The sequence below is a fragment of the Plectropomus leopardus genome, chromosome 6 (genome assembly GCF_008729295.1).
Source record: "Plectropomus leopardus isolate mb chromosome 6, YSFRI_Pleo_2.0, whole genome shotgun sequence".
In the NCBI taxonomy this organism is placed as follows: domain Eukaryota; kingdom Metazoa; phylum Chordata; class Actinopteri; order Perciformes; family Serranidae; genus Plectropomus; species Plectropomus leopardus.
Window position 1 is genome coordinate 21,747,376 of NC_056468.1, and position 21,092 is coordinate 21,768,467.

At 40.2% G+C, this 21,092-nt stretch overlaps 1 protein-coding gene across 1 annotated transcript in view; it reads left to right on the forward strand.

Annotated features, from left to right (window-relative positions):
• Positions 1–21,092, forward strand: part of ccser1 (coiled-coil serine-rich protein 1) — a 156,079-nt gene that overhangs the window by 79,631 nt on the left and 55,356 nt on the right. The window contains exon 10 of the mRNA XM_042488761.1: positions 468–548. Within this exon, the coding sequence (XP_042344695.1) occupies positions 468–548 (81 nt within the window). The remainder of the gene's footprint in view (positions 1–467; positions 549–21,092) is intronic.

The window sequence follows — 21,092 nt, forward strand, 5'->3', positions numbered from 1 at the left end:
TCTTTCTGCACCTTCATCTGTAAATCTGCCAGAGGAAACCTATTAATTATCTCCTAGAAGGACCTTTCTAGCAAGCCGGCCAGTACTAGCTGTCACTTTTTATGAATTTCTCTCTACTGGCGCACTTTGAGGATAGTTCCTGCTCCAATGTCTGGCTGTAGAAAAGTTCTCCTGCAATTCAGCCCAGTTTTATGACCTCTTGGATTTCCAGGAGAGGAAGCCGAAGGGGGAAAAAGGATTTGGTTTTGTTAAGGTTGTTTAGAGATTCAAGTTTTTTGTTTTTTTTATTTTTGTTGCTTCTGATAGCTAGTTAAGCATGGAAGCCAACTATGCTAAGTGTTGTGAGTGCAGGCAAGGCATAAGTCTGCTGGGAGAGTGTTAAGTTGTTCTGATTTATTTGTATTTGATGTTCTTTCTCTGTGAGATTTTGGAAACGGCTGATGGGTGTGGGTTTGTTTTGTATGCAGGAGAGTGCCAAAGCTGCCCTGAAGATGAAAGACTGCCAAATGACTGACCGCGCAACGCAGACAGAGCACATGGGGCCAGAGGTGAGAAACACACAGACCACACACACCCTCTCTCTTTCGCTCTGACAGACGCAAAAAACCCCACAAACAATGCATTGTTGCACTGGAAATGCGCTTTATGTAAATTATATGATTATATTTTACAAAGACTACAACAAAAACCTAAATTGCCCTCTTTCTCTATTCTCTTATATTGTTATCCTCTCTGTGGCGATGCGTTTTATGCTGAGCCAGAGCCGCCATCCCCCACTCTTCTTTTCTTTTCCATCTCTTTATGAGCATCTGTTCACATTGAGCTAAAGCTCTCATCCATCTTACTCATTCTAAAGATGTTGTACTGTGGTGACATTCATATTATAGTCCACTACCTGCTCCTCGCCTCCTTCTAACAATTCCCACTGTGCTGACAGAGGGTGCTGTGCTGCCTCCTACCTCGGCCCTCAGTTGACATGGCCTCTTTGGCTTCACTTGGGGCTGACAGTATGGGAACGCTGCAGACTTAATGGATGACTGCCTAAAAATGGCTGCCTGTAACGGAAACAGGAGCGGGGTTTTGGGGTCTGTTTCTTTGTTTCCTGCCTTTAAAACACTTTTTTATTATCTCCTCTGAAAGTTCTTTATATCTTCAATCGTGCTGCGTATAAAGTTGGCGAGAAACATTGTTAAAGGAGGAAAGCTGTGTCATTGTGTGAGCGAGGGGGTGCATAATACCCACACTAACATACATCCACACAGATAATATATGACTTTATTGGTACAATGTCAATAGAACTGAAGAGAACAGAACATAGATTTGCATGTGTGTGCTGCAGAACACCAAGTGACTCTTCCTTCACTGTGACCTTTAGTTATTGGCTATTCATAGCACTTCATTTATATTACTTCACTTGTATGCAGAGATTTATACAAATAATTCAATAACTTTATAGCACTAAACCACCCACTGATAACTGCTCATATGATCAGTAAAAATAATATCACCTGTTACAGTCATGGTAAACCACATTGGTACCCTTTATTTCCTTCAGAAAAGTGCTCTTCTTGCCACAGTGGAAACCTCTTAACTGCTTATATGTAGCGTTCCCACATTCATAAAAACCTGGAAATGTCATGGATTTTCACAAACACATTTTCCAGGCCTGGGAAGGTCAGGGAATTAGTAAAAAACATTTAAAGTTTTAGAAAAGTTGTGGAATTTTGTTGTGTGAAATGTTTAGGTTATTTTTTTCTTTAGATAATGTCCATGTAACAAAATTGCAAATTTATTTTCTGTAGCTGTAGATTTAACATTTCTGTGTGTGTGACATTTTGTGTTCTGTGACACATGTTTCTTTCTCTCCCGGCATTAAAAAGTTTTGAAATTTTGTCCATGTAAACGTGTGGGAAGCCTGTATATGGATCAAAAAGCTTGGGACAGAATCATTCCTATACCAACAGCGTTTTGACAATTTGCATAGTCATCATGTGGGCCACTTAAGTGTTCATTTTGGATCTTTTTATACATAATCTGCATGCACATTATAATCAGTGTGGGGAAAAAGGGTTATGACAAACTGCCAAAAATGAATCAGTGAGATGCAGCCGCAAAACTTGGTGTTTGTCAGGTTACCGCATCACTCAAACAATGAGAGTGGAGACAGAAAATGAATGTGCACGAGGAAAGTACCTGTTGAAACCACCCTTATCAAGTGGACTGACAATGACCGATCACTTAATGTACCTTTGATGAGGGAAACTTAAATTACAGTAAACATTGTTGATACAGTATTGTAATGTATTTAAAGTGTCATTGTATCCGTACAGTAATTTAATTTATATATATATGTATATGTATATTTTAAGGTTATTTTTTCGAGGGAATTTTCCCTTGAATTGATAGGACAGTTATATAATCATGAAAGGGGGAGAGAGAGGGCATGATGTGCAGCAAAGGGCTGAGGGTGGAATTGAACCGGCGGCTGCTGCAGCAAGGACACAGCCTTTGTACATGGGGTGCCCACTTTACCAGATGAGCTACTGGGTGCCCTCTTTTGTACAGTAATTTAAAAAGCATTCTAAACAGCTGTACTTTATTTTGAAACAATCCATAATATTCAGTAAATAATGAAGCTGTCCATTGCACTACTTTGAAATAATTTAATAAATATACAAATGTCAATTAGATGGTAATCTGCATGAGAAATAAAGAAAATGAAAAAAAAGGTCATACTAATCACCGCTTGACCCGCACAGACGTGATGATAAGTGGTTTCCACTGTATAATAAAGCCATTTACAGTTTCACAATGGAGAACCCTGGGGAGAGTCCCGTACTCACACTGTAACTATAAAATAAACTAACAGTTAAATGAACAGTTATAATTATGCTCATCCACATTATGTTGTTCATTAGTACTAAGCTTTAGGTGCTACATTTGCTAGACCCTATTGGAAACAAGAGGATGAACGATGGTCCTGAGAGTGTTGTCTGACAGAAAACAAGAGGGTTTTTATTGCCCTCTGATATCTTTTAACGGAGCAAAGTGAACTTTTCTTGTACTGTTCATCTTGATTGTGTCATTTCCTCCAAACCCTGGCATGATTTTTATGCTGTAAAAGTGCAGTTTGTGTAGAATATCAAACCACAACAGACCAGCTGGGTGTGTGGACTTTGTGTGATTATTTTGCAGCATCCTGGTGGTGACAAAACAGGATCTGATTAAGGTGTTCACTGTGTGTCTGGTGTGTGTATGTATGTTTTAACAAATTTCCCCACTTAGGCTGTTTGGTTATATACTTGTGCATATGATAAAATGAAACACAAGGGAAAAAATACAATAACATAAACAATGCACAGTTTGGATGAAAAAAACAACCTAGGGGCTTGTAGAAGGACCCCAAGTAATAGTGACATTAACGGCAGCTATATATGATAACCAACAGTTTACAAACAGACAATAATATATATTAAAATATCAACTAAAAAAAACAAACAAACTGCATGAGATAAAAAAAATAATTTAATTAATTTAAAGACTGCAGATGGAACACATAGATGCCATTCTCAGATGACAACAAAGGGAGTTAATCAGCTGAATGGAGGTCTTTATAGTCGTGGATGAGGGTTGCCACTAAGAATCAGAAGTTAATCTTTACTCTACCTTGTTGGCTTTATTATACTACAGAAATTAAACTATATTGTGTGTATTAATATGCAGTAAATGTGTCAATTGTTCAAAAAAATTACAATTACACAGACAAGTTTAGCATCCTTATTTTTTCCTTTTAATGTTATGTACATGAAATTAAAACTGTTCAGTCAAAACAGTCCAAAATATCAGCTTGCAACATTGCTTTATCCTAAAGTTTCTGAAAAGGAACTTCCCAGTTGGTTATTTGGCAAATCTGATATTTTACCTGCCAATATTTGTATCTCCTCTTCTCTCAGACCATGCAAGTGTTATGAAATTCATCCTGTCCAGTTAAAATAGTCCAAATTGTCAGCTGGCAACATGGTTTAATCCTAAAGTCCCTGAAAAGTAACTTCATAGGTGGATGTGTTATTTGGCAATACTGACATTTTGCCTGCCAAGATTTGCAATTTTCAGTTCTATCAGCCAAGAATAATGTTACATATATGAAATTCACACAGCCATAAATATAAGCTGGCAACACTGTTATATCCTAAAGTTTTTAAACAGGAACTTAATAGGTGGATGGGCTATTTGGCAATACTGATATTTAAACTGCCAAGATTTGCATCCTTCTATTATATCAGCCAAGCATAATGTTACATGTATGAAATTCACACCGCCATAAATATCAGCTGGCAAGATCGTGTGATGCTGATGATTTTTTATAAAGTTTGTGTGGTTCATGTGCCCCCTTACTAAAATCTTAAAAAGTAGCTCAGATGTAGATGCACTTTGCTCAGTGCACCATTGACCAGACCCACACAGGTGGGCTGCAGATGGTGAACCTTGACAGCAAAATTGCAGTGCAGTGCTGGATAATGACGCCCCCCTACTTTGACTGTTTTCTCTGCAGTGCAAGACAAGTCACCAATACAGGTGCAGCAAAACGCCTCACCGTGCCTCAGAAAAAAACGCCACTTTGTCGACTGCGTCTGCATGAAATTACAGCTTTGAATTCTATCATATGATAACTGTCATCATTCGTCCTTTTTAGGGATTTTCCTTTCCTCTGTTTTAAGTTTCCCTCTGTGTCTTTCTAGCACTTTCTCACACATCACATACATATACACACACATTCAGCCTTAGATATTTGTGCGCTGTGCTCCATTTGCCATCACTGACTAATGCATTTCTCATAATGTAGCCTGAAATGGCCTCACATAATTGTATATTTGTTGGTACTAGAGGCTAAAGCAAGCCAAGGTGTGGGTTTGTGCAGGTTGTGTTGAACGGCAAATTTGTATGCATGGCCATGTGTTTGTCATTGCCTGTGTGTCTGCCTATGCAAGTGTGTGTGTGCGTGTGTTCTCTGAGGCAGCCATTAGTCCTGGTCTTGGACAGCAAAGTCAATAAAAATGCTGTTGAAGGTGTCAAAGTAACATCAGTCAAATAGGTTGCATTTATACCTCAGACATTATAATGCACTCGATATTCTGGTCGCTTGTGTGTTTTTATGTGTTGACATGCCTCACATGGCATAAACTGCTCATTAGTATGGTGATGCCCCTAACAGATCATGCTTTTAGTTTGAACCACTGTTTTACTTAATGACTCTTTGCCAGATAAAAATGGACTGTGGATGGAGAGTATTTTAAAGTAGTTTGATTTTTCTGACATTCTGATTAATTTCAATTAATTTAATTAAAACTAATTTTAGACAATCACCTTGATTTGCCTCACCAGGAGGGTAAAGATGTTCTTTCTTTGCTCCTACAGTCCAGTAGTATATATGAGGAGAGGTTTAATCTTTTAAGATGCACTCAATTATATCACCTCTATGAGGTGAAGTGGTTTGATTAATTTGCAGGTAATCATTTGAATTCAAGTAGTGCTACTGAGTGTCTACTCTGCAGGTGGAAAACAGTGTGATATTAGCTACCAGATATACAGCATTTGTCCATTCAGAAAGAGTCGGCAATACGCAAATCTACTGAATTAACTCATCACTGACTACATTTACATGCACAAATTATTCAGTTTTTTGCCATTATTCTGAAAATGAAAATACATGCAGCCCCGCATACTCCGATAAATGTGCTGAAACATGTCATTTATTATGTCAAATTTGGAATAAGGCTTCATTTGGGACATCTTAACATAATATGCCGTTTACATGATCCACAACAAATTCAGAATATCCTGTTATCCTCAAATTCCTTTAATGCATAAAGTCTACTCAGGAACACAACAGTGTTATCTTCCCAACACAGTACATCTAACTTTAGGAAGTCTGGCCAGAGCTCAAGTGTATGGCATCGCTATCTATTATAAAACCAGTTCCTAGCTATAGAGTCCTCCATATGCTCAGGCCCCTTGAGTAGATGGGCTCTTAATTAGAGGAGCAGCTGGCTGCCCGCTAGCAAGCTAGGCTAACAGCACAGGTGACTTAACTCAGCAGTAGCTACAGCATGTGCGGCCTGATTTTAGCCTCCCCCCTCCCCTCCCATTTGTGCATGCCTGTGTGTATTAGACAAAGAGAGAGACACACAGAGTGTGTGTCCCTGTGTGTTTGTGAGTGTGTGGGATATGCTGCGGCGAAGCAGGCCTATATAGGTTAGCTACCCCGGTGCATCGAGGACATTCGGCTAGCAACAGAAAGTGTGTCTACAAGTGGGGCAGCTATTTCTACTGCTTCTGCCACTTCACGAGGTCGACCATCTCACTCATCCTCTCTCCCTCTACCTCACTCTGCTTCTTTTCTGGAGCGTCCCCCTACTTTTCCTCACTCTGTTGTCCTCCTCCTTGTTTTCTACCTGCTTTTGTTCGCTGATCCCTGAAAGTGCAGAAGTTAGCTTTCAGAAGTTCCTCTCCTCTCCTTACAGAGGTTTCCAGGCCTCCAGGAATCCATCAGGGATTCTCCTGCCCTGGTTTCCCCACCGTCAGACACTCTGTACCAGGGACCGCTCCTGGCCCTTCATGCAACTTCAGACCAACTTGCCTTGAAGTTCATCTTTCATTCTACTTTATTCAGGTTATCTCATATGTTGCTGAGTTCTAGAAAGGCCTAGAAAAGTTTTTGGATTGGTGGAGTGCATACCTCACTCCTTAAGTCATGTCTTGAACTCAAGTGTTTGTTTGTATGAATGTTTAGTTCAGATTAAATGACAGCTGAGATGCTCATCTTGTTAGTTTTCACAGCTGTACTGAGTAAATGGAAATCGACTGTGTTAAAGCTATCATGAATAATGGACCATTTTACATTAGTCACGCACCTATATTCTCCATTCCTCCAAAAGTCATATATTTTCTTGGTTTCTGCACAGTTAAACCAATTTAAGATGCAGTGTAGTGAAAAAAATGTGGGGCCCCTCAATCTACCAGATGTCAGTGCAGTCATTGTGACCCTCTTCAGCCAAACCTGATTTTAATTTTTTGTATGTAGGCAAATTACAGCAGTAAATTAGTGGGAATGCTGAAAAAAGTGAATGCATGATAATGCTTTATGAATATGATCTACAAACTTATCATAAAGTCAAGTCATCAAATGTAGATAAAGTGTCTATCAGCAGGTACAACATGTTGTCATCACTAGTTGGTGGTTACTTTTATCGTGTTTTATTTTCTGCATCAGGGGTGTCAAACTTATTTTCGTTCATGGGTCACATGCAGACCAATTTGATCGTAAGTGGGCTGGACCAATAAAACCATTGCATAATAATTTAAAAAACAACACTTCCCTTTTTATTCCTTTCCTTTCATTGTACACACTCTGAAATTCTTCATTTACAAAACTGGTGAACAGCCTTAGATGTCTCAAGCAAGATAAGTTCAATTTCAACAATATGTCTCAGTTTTTCCACAGACAGTGAGCTTACCACTCACTGACATGTTATGTGCATTTTCCATACATTGCCATTATGCAGTAAAGCTGGCATCGCCAAAGTAAAGTAGAAGTGATTGAAGAAGCAGGTCAAGTTATCCTCTGCCTTAAAAACCATTTACAAATCAAAGTTTTGGCTGTGCCCAAGCCGCAGGCTTTCACAACATCCTTTTTTTTCATACTTTATTTATAGGTTTTATAGTCAATATACTTACAAACATTCAAACATACATACACCACCCACCGTGGACCTCCAAGAAGTAAATAAATTGGGGTACAAATAAATAAAAAAGTAAATAAATTAAATTACATTACATTAAATTATATTAAAAGAACGAGAATACAAAAATATATAATAATGCTAACATCAGTAATAATACTTGAAAAAAGTTATTCTGTTTGAGTCTTTGTCCAGTGAGAGTGACGGCTCTTAATTGACGGCTCTTAATTGACAGCTCTCAATTGACCAATCAACAGGCTGCAATGTTTCCAGCTCCACCTTTTAGTGCTGGATCTGTGCGCTAGGTACCCCAAGCAGAGGGGTAACCAGAAATGGGGACAGTTCCAAAGGTACTAAAGCTATCATCCACAACTTTTCACAATGTTAATGTAAAAAAATGCATACCAAACTGAACTGAACTGACCTGCTGGTGGAAATGCCCTGTATGTTTGACACCCCCCTTCTTCATATAAAGGACCCTTGTGAAGAGTGTTGCTAAAAAAGATCCACCTGTAGCTGGCAAGTGGCAGCATAGTGAGTCTTACACAACTTGAAAATTGTGGCCTGACAACCATTTTTCAATTCTGCGCTTAAAGATTTCTCCTCTTTCTGTCAGTGTGCCAATGTAGAGATGGCAGCTAAGGTGAAAGGGAAACTGAGAAAGAGTAAGACAGAGAGAAAATAAAGAGGGGGGTTAGAGAGAAAAAGCGAGAATCTATTTTATGTCCCGCAGAGACTCTTAAGAGCTGGAGGTATGGTGGCTGTTTGAAAGTTTTTTAGAGGGGATTGAATCGATTGAGATTGCTTTCTTTCAGCAAGCTAATTTCATGGGCATTCTTAAAAGGAACATTTTATGGGGGGAATCAAAAGCTCTTGATGGTTAGCTCACTCTTGTTCCCTTTCTCGCGCTGTCTTTCTCACTCTCTTCTCCGTCGTCTTCTATTCTCCCCAGATTTGTGCAACTTTACTTTTTTTGCCTCCCTTTTTTTCTCTCTTTTTCTCTCTCTTTTTCTCCTGGCTTCACACCCGCCCCTCTCTTCATCCCCTCTCTGACTCTTTAGTAGCTTCTGAAAAGAATGAGAGGAGCGGAGGGATAGTTGAGGATCGTTTATCGTCTGTTTGTGGGCTATTACATTTGAATGGAGAAACATTTAAGAAGATCATGCAGATTCTTTCCTCTTTGTCTCACATTCTGCTTTTTCTCCTCACTCCATCTCTAAAGTAGTGTACTGTACTGAGGTATGGAGGGACTTTATGTGCTGAGGAATCATCTCTTTGAGCTAGACGAGCCATTTCATATGAAGAATGACAAAATGAAAAACGTCAGACTTGTCTTGTCATTTCTAACGGCTTGTCCATATAACCTGAGACCTGATGTACCATCATTGTAAAATATGAAATATACAGAGAAAGCACAGTAGCAAGTGATTTAACCCTTTGAAACCTGTAGCAACATCACTTTTCTTGTGCTGCGTTTGGATGCCTTTCACACATATTTAACCCATTAAACCCTGAACATATTGGTTTGATTTTTTTTAACATGGGAAAATAGCCAATAAGCAACTTGGTAAGAAATTGCCAAAAAAAATGTAGATTTTGACAGTTATTTTAGAAATGCTAGAGGGGCATGTTTAAGGAAAAAACAAACACGCTATGGAAACTATTAATAGATAACTATCACAATTTTAGATTTAAAATTATGTTACAGAATAAGTACAATTTTAAGCACCTTTTTAGGTCATTTCCATTTTATAATACTAATGAAAGATTAAATCTGAATTGAATCTCCCTGAATGCTCCTTGGCAGCTAACTGCTTAGGAAAGCATTCCCGCTCAGTAACAGTTATGTCTCTTGCTGAATTGTGCCACCTTTTAGCTGTGTGAGAATGAATGATTATCTCAACATTTGTACAAATCAAAGCAGAGCAGCCATTGATTCTTTTTCTTTGCCTTTGTTCTGGGGATGTTTCTGTCCGCGGTTATTGATCCATAGTGTCATGGGAAGAAGAAGGCTTTGGTCTCGCTTGCTTTTACTGATGTCCAGCTATTATGGCAGTTTACGGTGGTGACACAGATCACGTTCAGCAGACCCCTGTTGAGAGAGCACTCCTAATCAGCACCACTCTGTACGTACATTCGCAGGGCTGGGGAACCCTGAGTCAATATGTATGATGACATAGATCATATGAGCCTACATCATCAGTGCTCTCCATGTCTGTGCCAGTTTAGGCGGGAGGATGGAGGGTCCAGTGCTGATTGCAACTATGTAGGTCTCCAACTCCTATTCCTGTAAACTAGATCATTTTGTACAGCCATAGTCCTTACTGAGTAATGGTGCTGCTAAGGATAGAAATAAGAAAGAAAGATAGAGAGAAAGAGGAGGAGATAGGGGCTGAGCACGAGAGAGGCAGTTTTCTGCCCTACTTAGAGTTTTTATAAATTTTTCTTTTTGTCTGTCAGTCTTCTTGTCCTTCCATCTTTCGCCCTCTCTTCTATAAATTTTATGATTTCCCTAATCCTTCTTTTCTTCCTCTCCCTTCATAAAAATGCCCTTGATTTTCCTTTCTTTCTCTCTGCACACTCATTCATTTTCTTTGCTCTGATCTCTCTCCATCTTCATATTGCTCTTACTTTCTCTCTCCCTTGCCCTTACCACCTTTTCCGTTTCTCCTCTTATCTTCATCTCCCCCATCATCTTATCCTTTTGACTGCATTTCCTTCTTCTCAAACGTTTGCTTCTTTTTCCTTTCTCCTTCCATCAGCCGTCTCTCCTGCTCATCCATTTCTTGATATCCCTTCACTGTGCCTTCCTACATTCTCATCTTTATGGTCGGCCTTTCACCTGTATCCCTCTCTGCTCACATTTACTTCCTCCCTCTTCTCCCTCTTCTCCTTTATTACCGTTACTCTTTCACCCTGCTTTGCTCCGCCCTGTCACTGCTCATCCTCTATTACAGTTTCTCTCCAACTCTTGTTAACCCTCTCCTCTCCTTCCCTTTTTACCATCACTTTTATTATTACTCTTACTGATTACTCTGTGTTTGTGTGGTGACCTGTAGTTACACACAGTTTTGATGTTACAGTGAGTAGGCATGGGACAAAAAAAATCATGATGGTCCTGGCCAAAATAATCCTGATTTACAGTATTATTCAGATAACTTTCAAAGTATGCTTAAAACTATCCTAAAAAAACATAATTAATTTCAATATGCCAATACTTGATTAATTTTTGAGGTTGATGTGTATGCAACATGATATTGCAGGGTCCCTTTTGCCCACCTGTTTCTTTGGGTGCTGCTGAAAATAATATTCACAATTAAATCAATAATGGAAATTCACCATGATCAACTTATTGCTAGTGTTTTTTATTGTGAGCCACAATAAAATCATACATCATCCCATCCTCAGTAGTGAGAGCAGCGGTGAGCTTGTGCATCATATTGTAGGAATTATTGAACCCTTATTGTATGATTTGAGGGAGAAATTACGTGATTATTTTTGTACTCACTTCTTGCTTGCCAAAAAAAGACAAGTTAATCGGAGTTATGACATTTATTGTTGTCTAAAAGTATTATTACTTGTCTTACTGACTGTTGGGTGTTTATGCCTGTTTAACTTTCTTTTTTACTGTTATTTAAAGTTCACTTTTATGAAAAAGGTTGATGCCAGACAGTTTTTTGTGTGGTTTGCAGACGGGAGTTGTGATAGCACATGTGGAGGAGATGGACATTTAAGTGTGATGGCTCTTGACAGTTTAACGGGGTTAGAAGATCAAATGTTGCAGGATCCTGGTGCGGTGACTGTGCAGGGATGAGGGGTTTCCTATCACTGCAGTGATGTTGGCCTGAACTCCAGGAGGTGTTTGAAGAGTGCTGGACCTGGACAGATGGACAGACAGACAAATAGATAGATAGATAGATAGATAGATAGATAGATAGATAGATAGATAGATAGATAGATAGATGTAAAGGCTGTGTTCAGGGGAATAGGGTATTTTATTGCAGTTTTATGTCACCATCAATTTTTACTGTTCAAGACCTCTTTCCATCTGCCTGCTAAGATTAGCACTAAGTGGGTGTTCGTGCATGCATGTGTGTGTGTGTGTGTGTGTGTGTGTGTGTGTCTGTCTGTTTGTGTCTGTGTGTCTGTGTGTGTGTGTGAGCGAGGAATTTTACTTAATGTTTTAATGCATGTGGCAGAGAAGCAGTGTGGTAATGAAACACTGGACAACATTAAATAGTTTCTTTGGATCAGCAGTTATCGGTGGTCATAAGGTATACTGGATAGTTGTATAGCATTTTAATAGTTCAGCCAATTATGAGTGGCTGTACACTTACCTGCACATTACTTTTTAACACATTTTTTATAATCCTCATCCTTAATCCTTTACAAACTGCCTTGTAAATATCAAATATTGACACAGTTATGTTTTTCCAATTTGCAAAAATGTATTGGTGTTTATTGACTAATTTATTGACTAAATTCACAGACTCAATTCAGTTTTTTGTATACGTTAACCAGACTTGATAAAACCTGTCAAATAGTGAGCTTCATAGGTGCTGGCAGGCAGATACTGTTATTTTTGGGATATATAAACATAACAATTTTGCTCTCGTTTTTCATGACTTGAAGTATGTATGCTTTTTTTATGCGACTCCAAAATATGCAGTTTGAACACATGACACAATAACAGATGTCGCAAGTTTTGGGGGAACATGCCATTGGCATGCTGACTGCAGGAATGTCCGCCCATTAGTTGAATGTTCATTTTACTACCATAAGCCATCTCCAGTGCCATGTCTGAGAGTTTGGCAGTACATCCAACTGGACTAGCGGGCCAGGAATTCCACATCTGGCCTTTTTTTTCTTTTTTTTTTTTAGATTATTTTGGGGATTTTTTAAGCCTTTACTTTGACAGGACAGTAATAGGGTGGAAGGGAGAGAGATAGGGGATGACATGTAGCAAAGGGCCAAGGTTGGAATCGAACCTGCAGTGTCAAGGCCATCGTGGTTGTACACGGGGCACCCGATATACCAAGTGAGCAAGTGGGTGCACCCACATCTGGCTTTTTCACCTGCAAGATCATCTGACACCAGCCGGTGAGATAAGCGTCTCTGAGACAGTTTTTGATAGTTTTTAATTCTTCAGTTGTGCAAACCAACTCTTTCCTCAGCTTCTCAGGTAGATGATTTCAGATGATCTTGCAGGTGGAGACCCTGAATATAGAGGTCCTGAACTGGTGTGGTTACATGTGGTCAGTGGTTGTAAGGCCGGATGGATGCACTGCCAATTCCTCAGAAATGATATTGAAGACGATTTATGGTAGTGAAATAAACATTAAGCTCATGGGCAACAGCTCTGGTGGCCATTCAGCATGCCAACGGCACACTCCCTCAAAACTTGTGACATCTGTGGCATTGTGTAATGTGATCAAACTGCAGATTGTAGAGTGGCCTTTTATTGTGACCATCCCAAGACACAGCTGTGTAGTAATGATGCTGTTTAATCAGCATCTTGATATGCCACACCTGTCAGGTTGATGGATTACGGATTAGGTTGGCAAAGTGCTCAGTAACACAGATTTAAACAAATTTGTGATCAAATTTAAGAGAAGTTTGTCTTTTGTGTGCATAAAAAAAGTATTAGGTCTTTCACTTCATCCAATGAAAATGCAAGCGAAAGCAAAAGATCTGTAGATTTTGTTCAGTGTAGCTATCTGCAAGGGAAAATATAGCATGTCTCAAATATTGAAATAATCCTTTGACTTAATTTTACTAATGATCTTTATTAATACATTTGTTTCTGTGGTACAGCCATATTGTACTCCTACTATATTACTGTAAACCTTACCTTTATCTTGGTAATGTTCATACTCAAAAGAATTAAATTCATATTTAAAATCAGACAATAAGACGACTTATTGCTGGGTCCATTAAGGCATGTTTAGCATTCCAATGTATTGTTAAAACAAGATTAACTAAGAGTATTGCCATAACAAAGCATCTGCACCTTAAGTTTATAAGATTAACAATACAGTGTGCTTAAATGTCCACTTAAAGCTAAGCTCCTGAGCAGACACTTTATATTGAGGCTAAAGGATAATTAATACTGTTGGCCCATTAATATGCAGTCGGCAAAATGCAAACACCATGTAGGACTCAACAAAATAAATAACTATTACAGTAGCAGCATAACAAATTATAATTTAAATGCAAGTTTATAGACTAACCCTGTTTTTTACTGGTACCTTAAAAGAGGATGCAGTGTTTACTAATCGTATTTCTTCATGGAGTTTGTTTCACTGTTTGGGAATTCAAAATAATTAGTAACAGGAGAAGAGCATTGCCAGCTGGGACAACATTAATATGGATAGGAAATACCATGGAAATACTGTTATTTGAGCATTGTGCATATATGTTTGCGCAGTTGCCTAAAAATGGTGTCCTTGTCTCTTGGCTTCTAAGCACATTGTTGTGGAATTGGTATAACATTTGTAGTTTTTGGCAGGCAAGCGGCTGTGTGGGTACATGAAGAACACCCCTGTGTGGGAACATGAAGAACAAACCACCAGTATTTATAAACCCTGTACTTTGCGGCTGTGGTGTCACCCACTAGCTCTATTTTTTCTTCTGTTCATCAAAACAGGAGTCAATGACGCAAAGCACCTCACACTTTTCATCAATATTACAGAAAGGAGGCAATGCACTGCACGTTACCAGGTCTTTGAATAGAAACTTGCAGATGTGCTGTAGCTGTGATTGAGTGAATGCATGAATGAGTTAACTAAGCAGGTGGGTTAGTGTTATTGTACTAAAAACAATGACCATGTGTCTACAGACGACAAAATGAACCAGCATTGAATTTTGTGGGCTGTTTTGCATCAGTGACACTGTATATTTGTTCACTGTGCGCAGACCTGTTTGCAGTTATTTACACGTAATGAGAAATGACAGGCTGCCAACGATAAATACACATTAGGTGGCAGGAAGTGTTGAAGCTTGATTCATGACTGCTGTGAAATATACCAAAGTAAAGTATTTCTTTCTCTTCTTATCTAACAACAATCCCTCTTTGTCTCCGTCCCCCTCTTTATTTTTTTTTTCTTGGTTACTCTTTGTGTCAACATGTCTTCTGTTTCCAGGGCATCAAGGCGCAGGGGAGCGCCACTTTGTCGTCAAGGAGACAGCTGAGTGAGTGTCTGTGTTCTGATATCACCTGACTGGACGTGACTGTGTTTTGTAGTGGTCTACCTTAATGTACCGTGATAGATGGGAGAACAGGGGGTCTTGGTACCGAGGCTTGATTAATCTATGCAGCTCCAAGGGCTGATTAAACTCTGATCTGCAATTGTTTTACTTCACAAATCAGCTAATACTGTTCTTATAGCATTTGTTTTCCACAATTAGACATAATGAAGGTTCTCAGTGTAGTAATAATGGGGTTTTACACACTTAATACACATGAGTGCAATATTAATTAATGACTAGTTTAAGCTTAATGTACTTTCAAAAAAAGCGTAATATAAAAGCAGATGCTGTCACTGAATCTATTGCTGTTTTTGTGAAGTGAAATGATAGTGGATGGGTTAAGCCAGTTGATGTATTAATCAATCCTCGTATGGAGACCCTCTGAGTTAAGAATGCCACCTGCACTGCCTTGTCCCGTAATGTAGACAAGAATGCTGCCTATTACACCTATCTGAAATAAATCCTGCCCGAAGTGCTGGTGACCCTAAAGCATCTTGGCAACAAGATAATCTCTTTTCTGGTTTAAATCACTCTAACAAAACAGCTCTGTCTGTTGGAAGTCAGTGTAAAAGACAGTGTAATATTTTCTGTGTTTTAAGTCAGATGAGGGAGAAAAAAAAACTCTGCCCCAGCATAAATCAGTGGTACAGATAGTTTCTCTTTTTTATTGCAATTTCATGGTGCAGGTCATTTCTGTTTTAAGCCAATGATCTTGACAAATGACATGGTTTCAAATATTGAACAATGTGAGGAACACTTTGCACTCTGGGCATTCAAGTGCTTGAAATACAAAATCAAGCACACCTGAAAGATTTTAGCTTATCTGAAAGGACCGAAATGTGTATTATGCTCCAGTAAGCTAACTAACATTAACCCAGTCTCACTATCAACTCGTCAAATGAAAAATACGTTTTTTTCCCTACATTCTAAGTTTATTTTGAAAAAGACTGAATGCAATTAACAAACAGCACGTCCTGTGAAAAGGGACTTTTATTTTGAAAAGAGACATTCATAACATTGAACATTCATAACCGACACAAACAAGTACTGAACAACTAACCAACCACTCAGGGATTTGTAAATTACAGTACGCAGTCACCATGGTTTTTAGAGGTGCACTTTTCCCCTTCCTCCCTTATTTTCCCCTCCTTTTTGTGGAAATGTTCTCACTTATGGAAATTCATCAACAGCCCTCCAACATAAAAAAAGCACTAAGACGTGTGCTTATTGTAATTTGCAGCGAAAATAAGGTAGAACTCATGATAATGGGTTTGCATTTTAAATACTGTACTGCACAAAAAATATTATGTTGCAGGGGAGTTCAGGAATTTCCCAAAGTGAAAATGCCTCCGGGGAGGAAAGCTAAACAAAGTGTTCTTTTTTCTCATGTCTTTTCCTTGCTTCCTGCCTACCTACCCACTCTGTGCTGGATTGTAGTAATGTTGAGCATGCTATTAAGAGCACCAGTTTGTGAATGCAATGATCCCAGCCTTCCTCTTTCAGTACATGTGTGAACTTTTACCCCGTCTGCCATTGCGCTATGAACTGTGCCCCACCTTTCACAGCACTTTAGAACCTTTCATCGACCTATGTGACCTGTAACCTTGTCTAGACAGGCTTTGGCCACCCTCCACTCAACCACATGTGATTACATGACGCACACATTCACAGACACAGGCATTTATAGATGCACAGAAAGACCAGACGTCCCATATGCACATTCTATAAGAACACATCTACTGTTAACCATTAAGTGCAAAGAGCCTTTTTCTCTGGTTTGATTTGTGAGTATGTGCGTGAGTGTGCCTCTCAGGAATATAACCCCTGTGTTTGAAGGTCAATGCATAAAGAGACAGTAAGAGCCATTAGAGCATCATTTGTTTGCTTCATTTGCGCAAGGGCACCTATGCAGTTCCATGTCTGTGCATGTTTGTGTGTGTGTGTGTGTGTGTGTGCAGTTGAGTTATTTTTACACAACCACCCAGACTTTCTACGTGTGTGTGTGTGTGTGTGTGCGTGCGTGCGTGCGTTTGTGCGTGTGTGTCTTAGTGATCCTTTTTGCTCATTAAACTCCTCAAGGACTGACAGTAATGCTGTGCTGTTGAATTATTAGTCACTTCTGGACCTGTTGCTGGACAAACAACATTAATGAGCTAAATACCATTTATTCAGCAAGGTGAAACCAGGTAACCACCACTGCTGAGTGCTGAAGCCAGAAAAGCCTCATGATGCAATTCTTCTGATGTCCACTAGATGCTTTGCCGAAACAAGACAGACTGTAGGTGCTGTAAGTTAATAGAAGAGACCCCTGACTTCTTCTCCTTAGAAATACAAAGTCAGTGTTTTTCTCCATAGCAACGGCTAATTGCCCCTTATTTTATGTGTGTCTTGGTGGCAATTTTGCAAATTATAGCTCCATCAAGGAGTCATTAGGGTTAAAGAGGCGTATGTTTGGGCCAGATTTGCCTCTCATGCATCGACAAAATGCTTCCCCACCAAAGCCTAGCTCTTCTAAGGCTCCACCAAATTTGGATTTCATCCTCCAACTAATAGCAATGTGGCGCTAAAGTCTAGGCATCATAAAGCTGCACAGACACCACATCTATTCTGCAGTCTTAAAACTCTGACTAAAGCCATAAACTGTTACTTTAGGGTGAAGTGTTTTGTAGTGCCCCATAAAGGCCTGACAGAACAGCCTCTAGGTGGAGAGCTTTCTGAACTTTCATGAATTAATTTGAATTGTAAATACATTGACTCTTTGATTCAGTGCCTTCTAAACATACATCTGCGTTTGTTGGTTGCCCAGCAGAGTCAGTGCTTGTGTTTGAATGTGTGTTTGCAGGCTGGTGGAGGTGGCTCGCTTATATCCACATAGCGAGAAGGGGTAGCAGGTGGAGAGAGTGAAAGAGTGTGTGTGTCTGTGTGCGTGGGTATGCAAGCCTGCCCAGTGGCAGTCACGCCAAGATGAAAGACTCCTTTACCCAGGTGGAGGACGCATGCCGGAGGAAATATTGTGTGTGTGTGTTTTGCACATGTGTCAGAGTTGTCCCTTCTGGGGTTGAATGAGGGCAAGAGCGATTCCCTATTTTGAGCATTTGGGCGTGTGTGCGTGCATGTGTGGCCGCATCATGTCTTTGATCCTCTGTTTTTGGTACCCATTGTGGTTCCCTTGTTGCCTGCCTCAGACAGGCAGATGATAAAGTACAGGTGTGTGGGTGTGTGCATCTGTGAATGTGGTTTCCAGCGAGAGACAGATATTGTCAAGGTAAAACTGGATACATCCAACTGGCCCCTGCCATCTGCAGGTGGTACTTTTCAGAGGAGGCGGAAGCCAAATAATTCCCAACAACCACACTGCACTGCCATACAAGAACCTCAGAGGTGGGAGCTATCTGTGTGTGTGGGTGTGTGTGTGTATGCTTGTGTGTGTGTTTCCGCACATGAGGCTAGCTCCAGTGCTGGCTAGCTGCCAGAGCACTTATCTAACTCTGATCCACAGCGCTACTCGCTGTGACTCCTAATTATAGACAGAGGCACTCAAACAGACACATATACACACAGTCTCTACATGCTCTCCTGTGTACCATTCACACTAATGAGGCACTCTCCCTGAGGAAGTACCCACACTCCTTTCCGCTCCTTGATAGAGGCTACCAGGACCACCTCCTCTGCCATCCTCCCTCCTAATCTTCTACTCGGAGAGAGAGAGAGAGTTAGGCTCATGCATACACAGAAGACACAATGACATAGAGGGAGGCTTAGTTAGATAGAATTAAGGATGTAAAGACAAAAAAAAACCCTGATGCTGTGAGACTTGTGAGAGCTGAAGAAATGCAGCAAGAAATGGAGCAAAAAACGAGGGGATGAAAGAAAGCTGCCGTGGGGAGTGGAGAAGATGAGAAAGATGGACTGCCAAGAAGCCAACAGATAGAGATCATGATAAGAGAATGGACGACAGGGGACTTGGAATGGCTTGTGAGAAGAGCAGAGAAGGAGGAGAAGAGAAGGAGAATATTTGTTCTGTTTACTTATTGAGATCCAGGATACATGATCACAATCCCCCCCTGCAGTCCCACAGGCTTCCTCTGCCTCCCCCTATCTTCCTGTCTCCCTCCCTTTGGTTGTTTCCTCCTTTATCGCTCTGTGTTTTCTTTCCTCTTTCTTTGTCCACCCCCTTTCTTTATCCTGCCTCATATCACATCATGGGGAGGATGGCATGCCGTCAGCTGCTTAGATCCTTAAGGATTAGGCTCAGGTTGCATTAACATGTTATACGTACCCATAGGATATGGTATACACAATAAGAATATGCTGCCACAAAACATTCAAATCAGAATCACCCCAAATCAACCCTGCTTTGTTAAGGTGACGGCAACATTTCTTGATTACAGATGGCCCAAGAATTAACAAGCTGTGGCTCAGAGTTAGAGCGGGTCATCCTCTAATCGTAAGGTTGGCGGTTCGATCCCCAGCTCCTCCAGTCAACAAGTGTGCTCGGGCAAAATACTGAACACCATATTGCTCCTGATGGCTGTTCCTCCAGTGTGTGAGTGTGTTTGAATGGTTAGAAAAATGAGTAGCAAGTGGAACCTTAAATGGTATCCTCAGCCACTCACTAATTCTCCATTAATCAATTAGTTGTTGGGTCTTTAAAATGTCAGAAAATTGTGAAAAATGTCAATACAAGATAGCATCCTCAAATGTCTGTTTTCTGTTATAAAGAACGAAACCAGAGAATATTCGCATTTAAGAAAATGGAACAAGAGAATTTTTTGCTTTATTTCTAAAAGAATTACTCAAACTGATCAATCGATTATCAAGTAGTTGCTGATTACCCCTTTGAAACTTGGATCAACATCAATTTTCTTTTGCTGCATTCAGATGCCTTCACAAATGTTTAAACCTTCAAAATTAGTTTGCTGTCTTTTGAAAAGATGGGGGGAAAAGCCAGTGAGAATTTTGGCAGCAACTTTTCTGCAAATTGCAAGAAATTAGTAGGTACATTTATCCTTATAATAAATATTTTACTGAATTACTGTTATTTTCAAGCATTTTTTCTGTTCATTTTTGAAAGATGCTTTTGAAAGAAATCAATCTAATTTGCTCAAGTTTCAAAGGAATGATGTAATAGTTGACAACCAAGCCATTAAGTGTTGCAGCTGTACAATACAGTACATTTAACTTGCTGTATAGTCCTCAGAGTTCAAACATTCCCAGTCAACTGATAATTAGTCTTCTATATGTGCCTTCTTTCTGTGTCCTCCAAATAACTTTATCAAGGTAACACCACTCCTGCTCCCACCTCCTTCATCTATACGTGTAGTGCTGACAGAGAAGAACAAAGCAAACAGAACAGGACAGGACAGAAGGGACCGCGGTGGCTACTGCTGCGTGCCTCTCTTCCCGGCTAACCCCACCTAGCCCCAGGGGCAGCACAGGGGAGAGAGGGGGCTGTCGGCAGAAGGTGTGCGTGTGTGGGTTTTTGTGTCACAGAAAGAAGAACAGAGAGATAAAGTGTGTGTGTTTGCTTGTGTGGGAGTCTCTGATCTGTGCCCCCATGTATGGCTCTCTCCCCCACGGGCAGGGCAGAACGGCGCAGGGAGGCGGGCACCTAACTGGGCGCAGATGGCAGCAACAGACAGGGACAGTGGCGACATAAACACGTTAATAAATAATTATCCGAACAATGACACCGGGTACACCGGTGTAGGCGGGAGGAGGACAGAAGGACAGGAGGGGAGAAGGAGCCAGGAAGGGGAGGACATGATGAGGAAAAGGGAAAGATGAGGAGAGGATTTGAGAAGGAGAAAGAGTGACAGAGAGGGTAAAGGAACAGGACAGGACGGGAGGAAAGGAGGGGGGAGGGAAGACAGGAGAGGAAGGAAGTAAAGAAAACTAGGAGAAGCAGTCAAGTCAAGGACAAAGAAAATGAAAGACAAATAAAAAATAACAAAGGGGGCTGTGGAAGAGAATAAAATGTATGAGCTCCAATAAACATTAACAGCTGTTGATATTACAGACACCATATGAGACTGGTAAAACTTAACAAAGAGTAAGCAGGTGAATTTTGAGCTGCTATTTTACAGAGTCCACAGATCTTAAGTG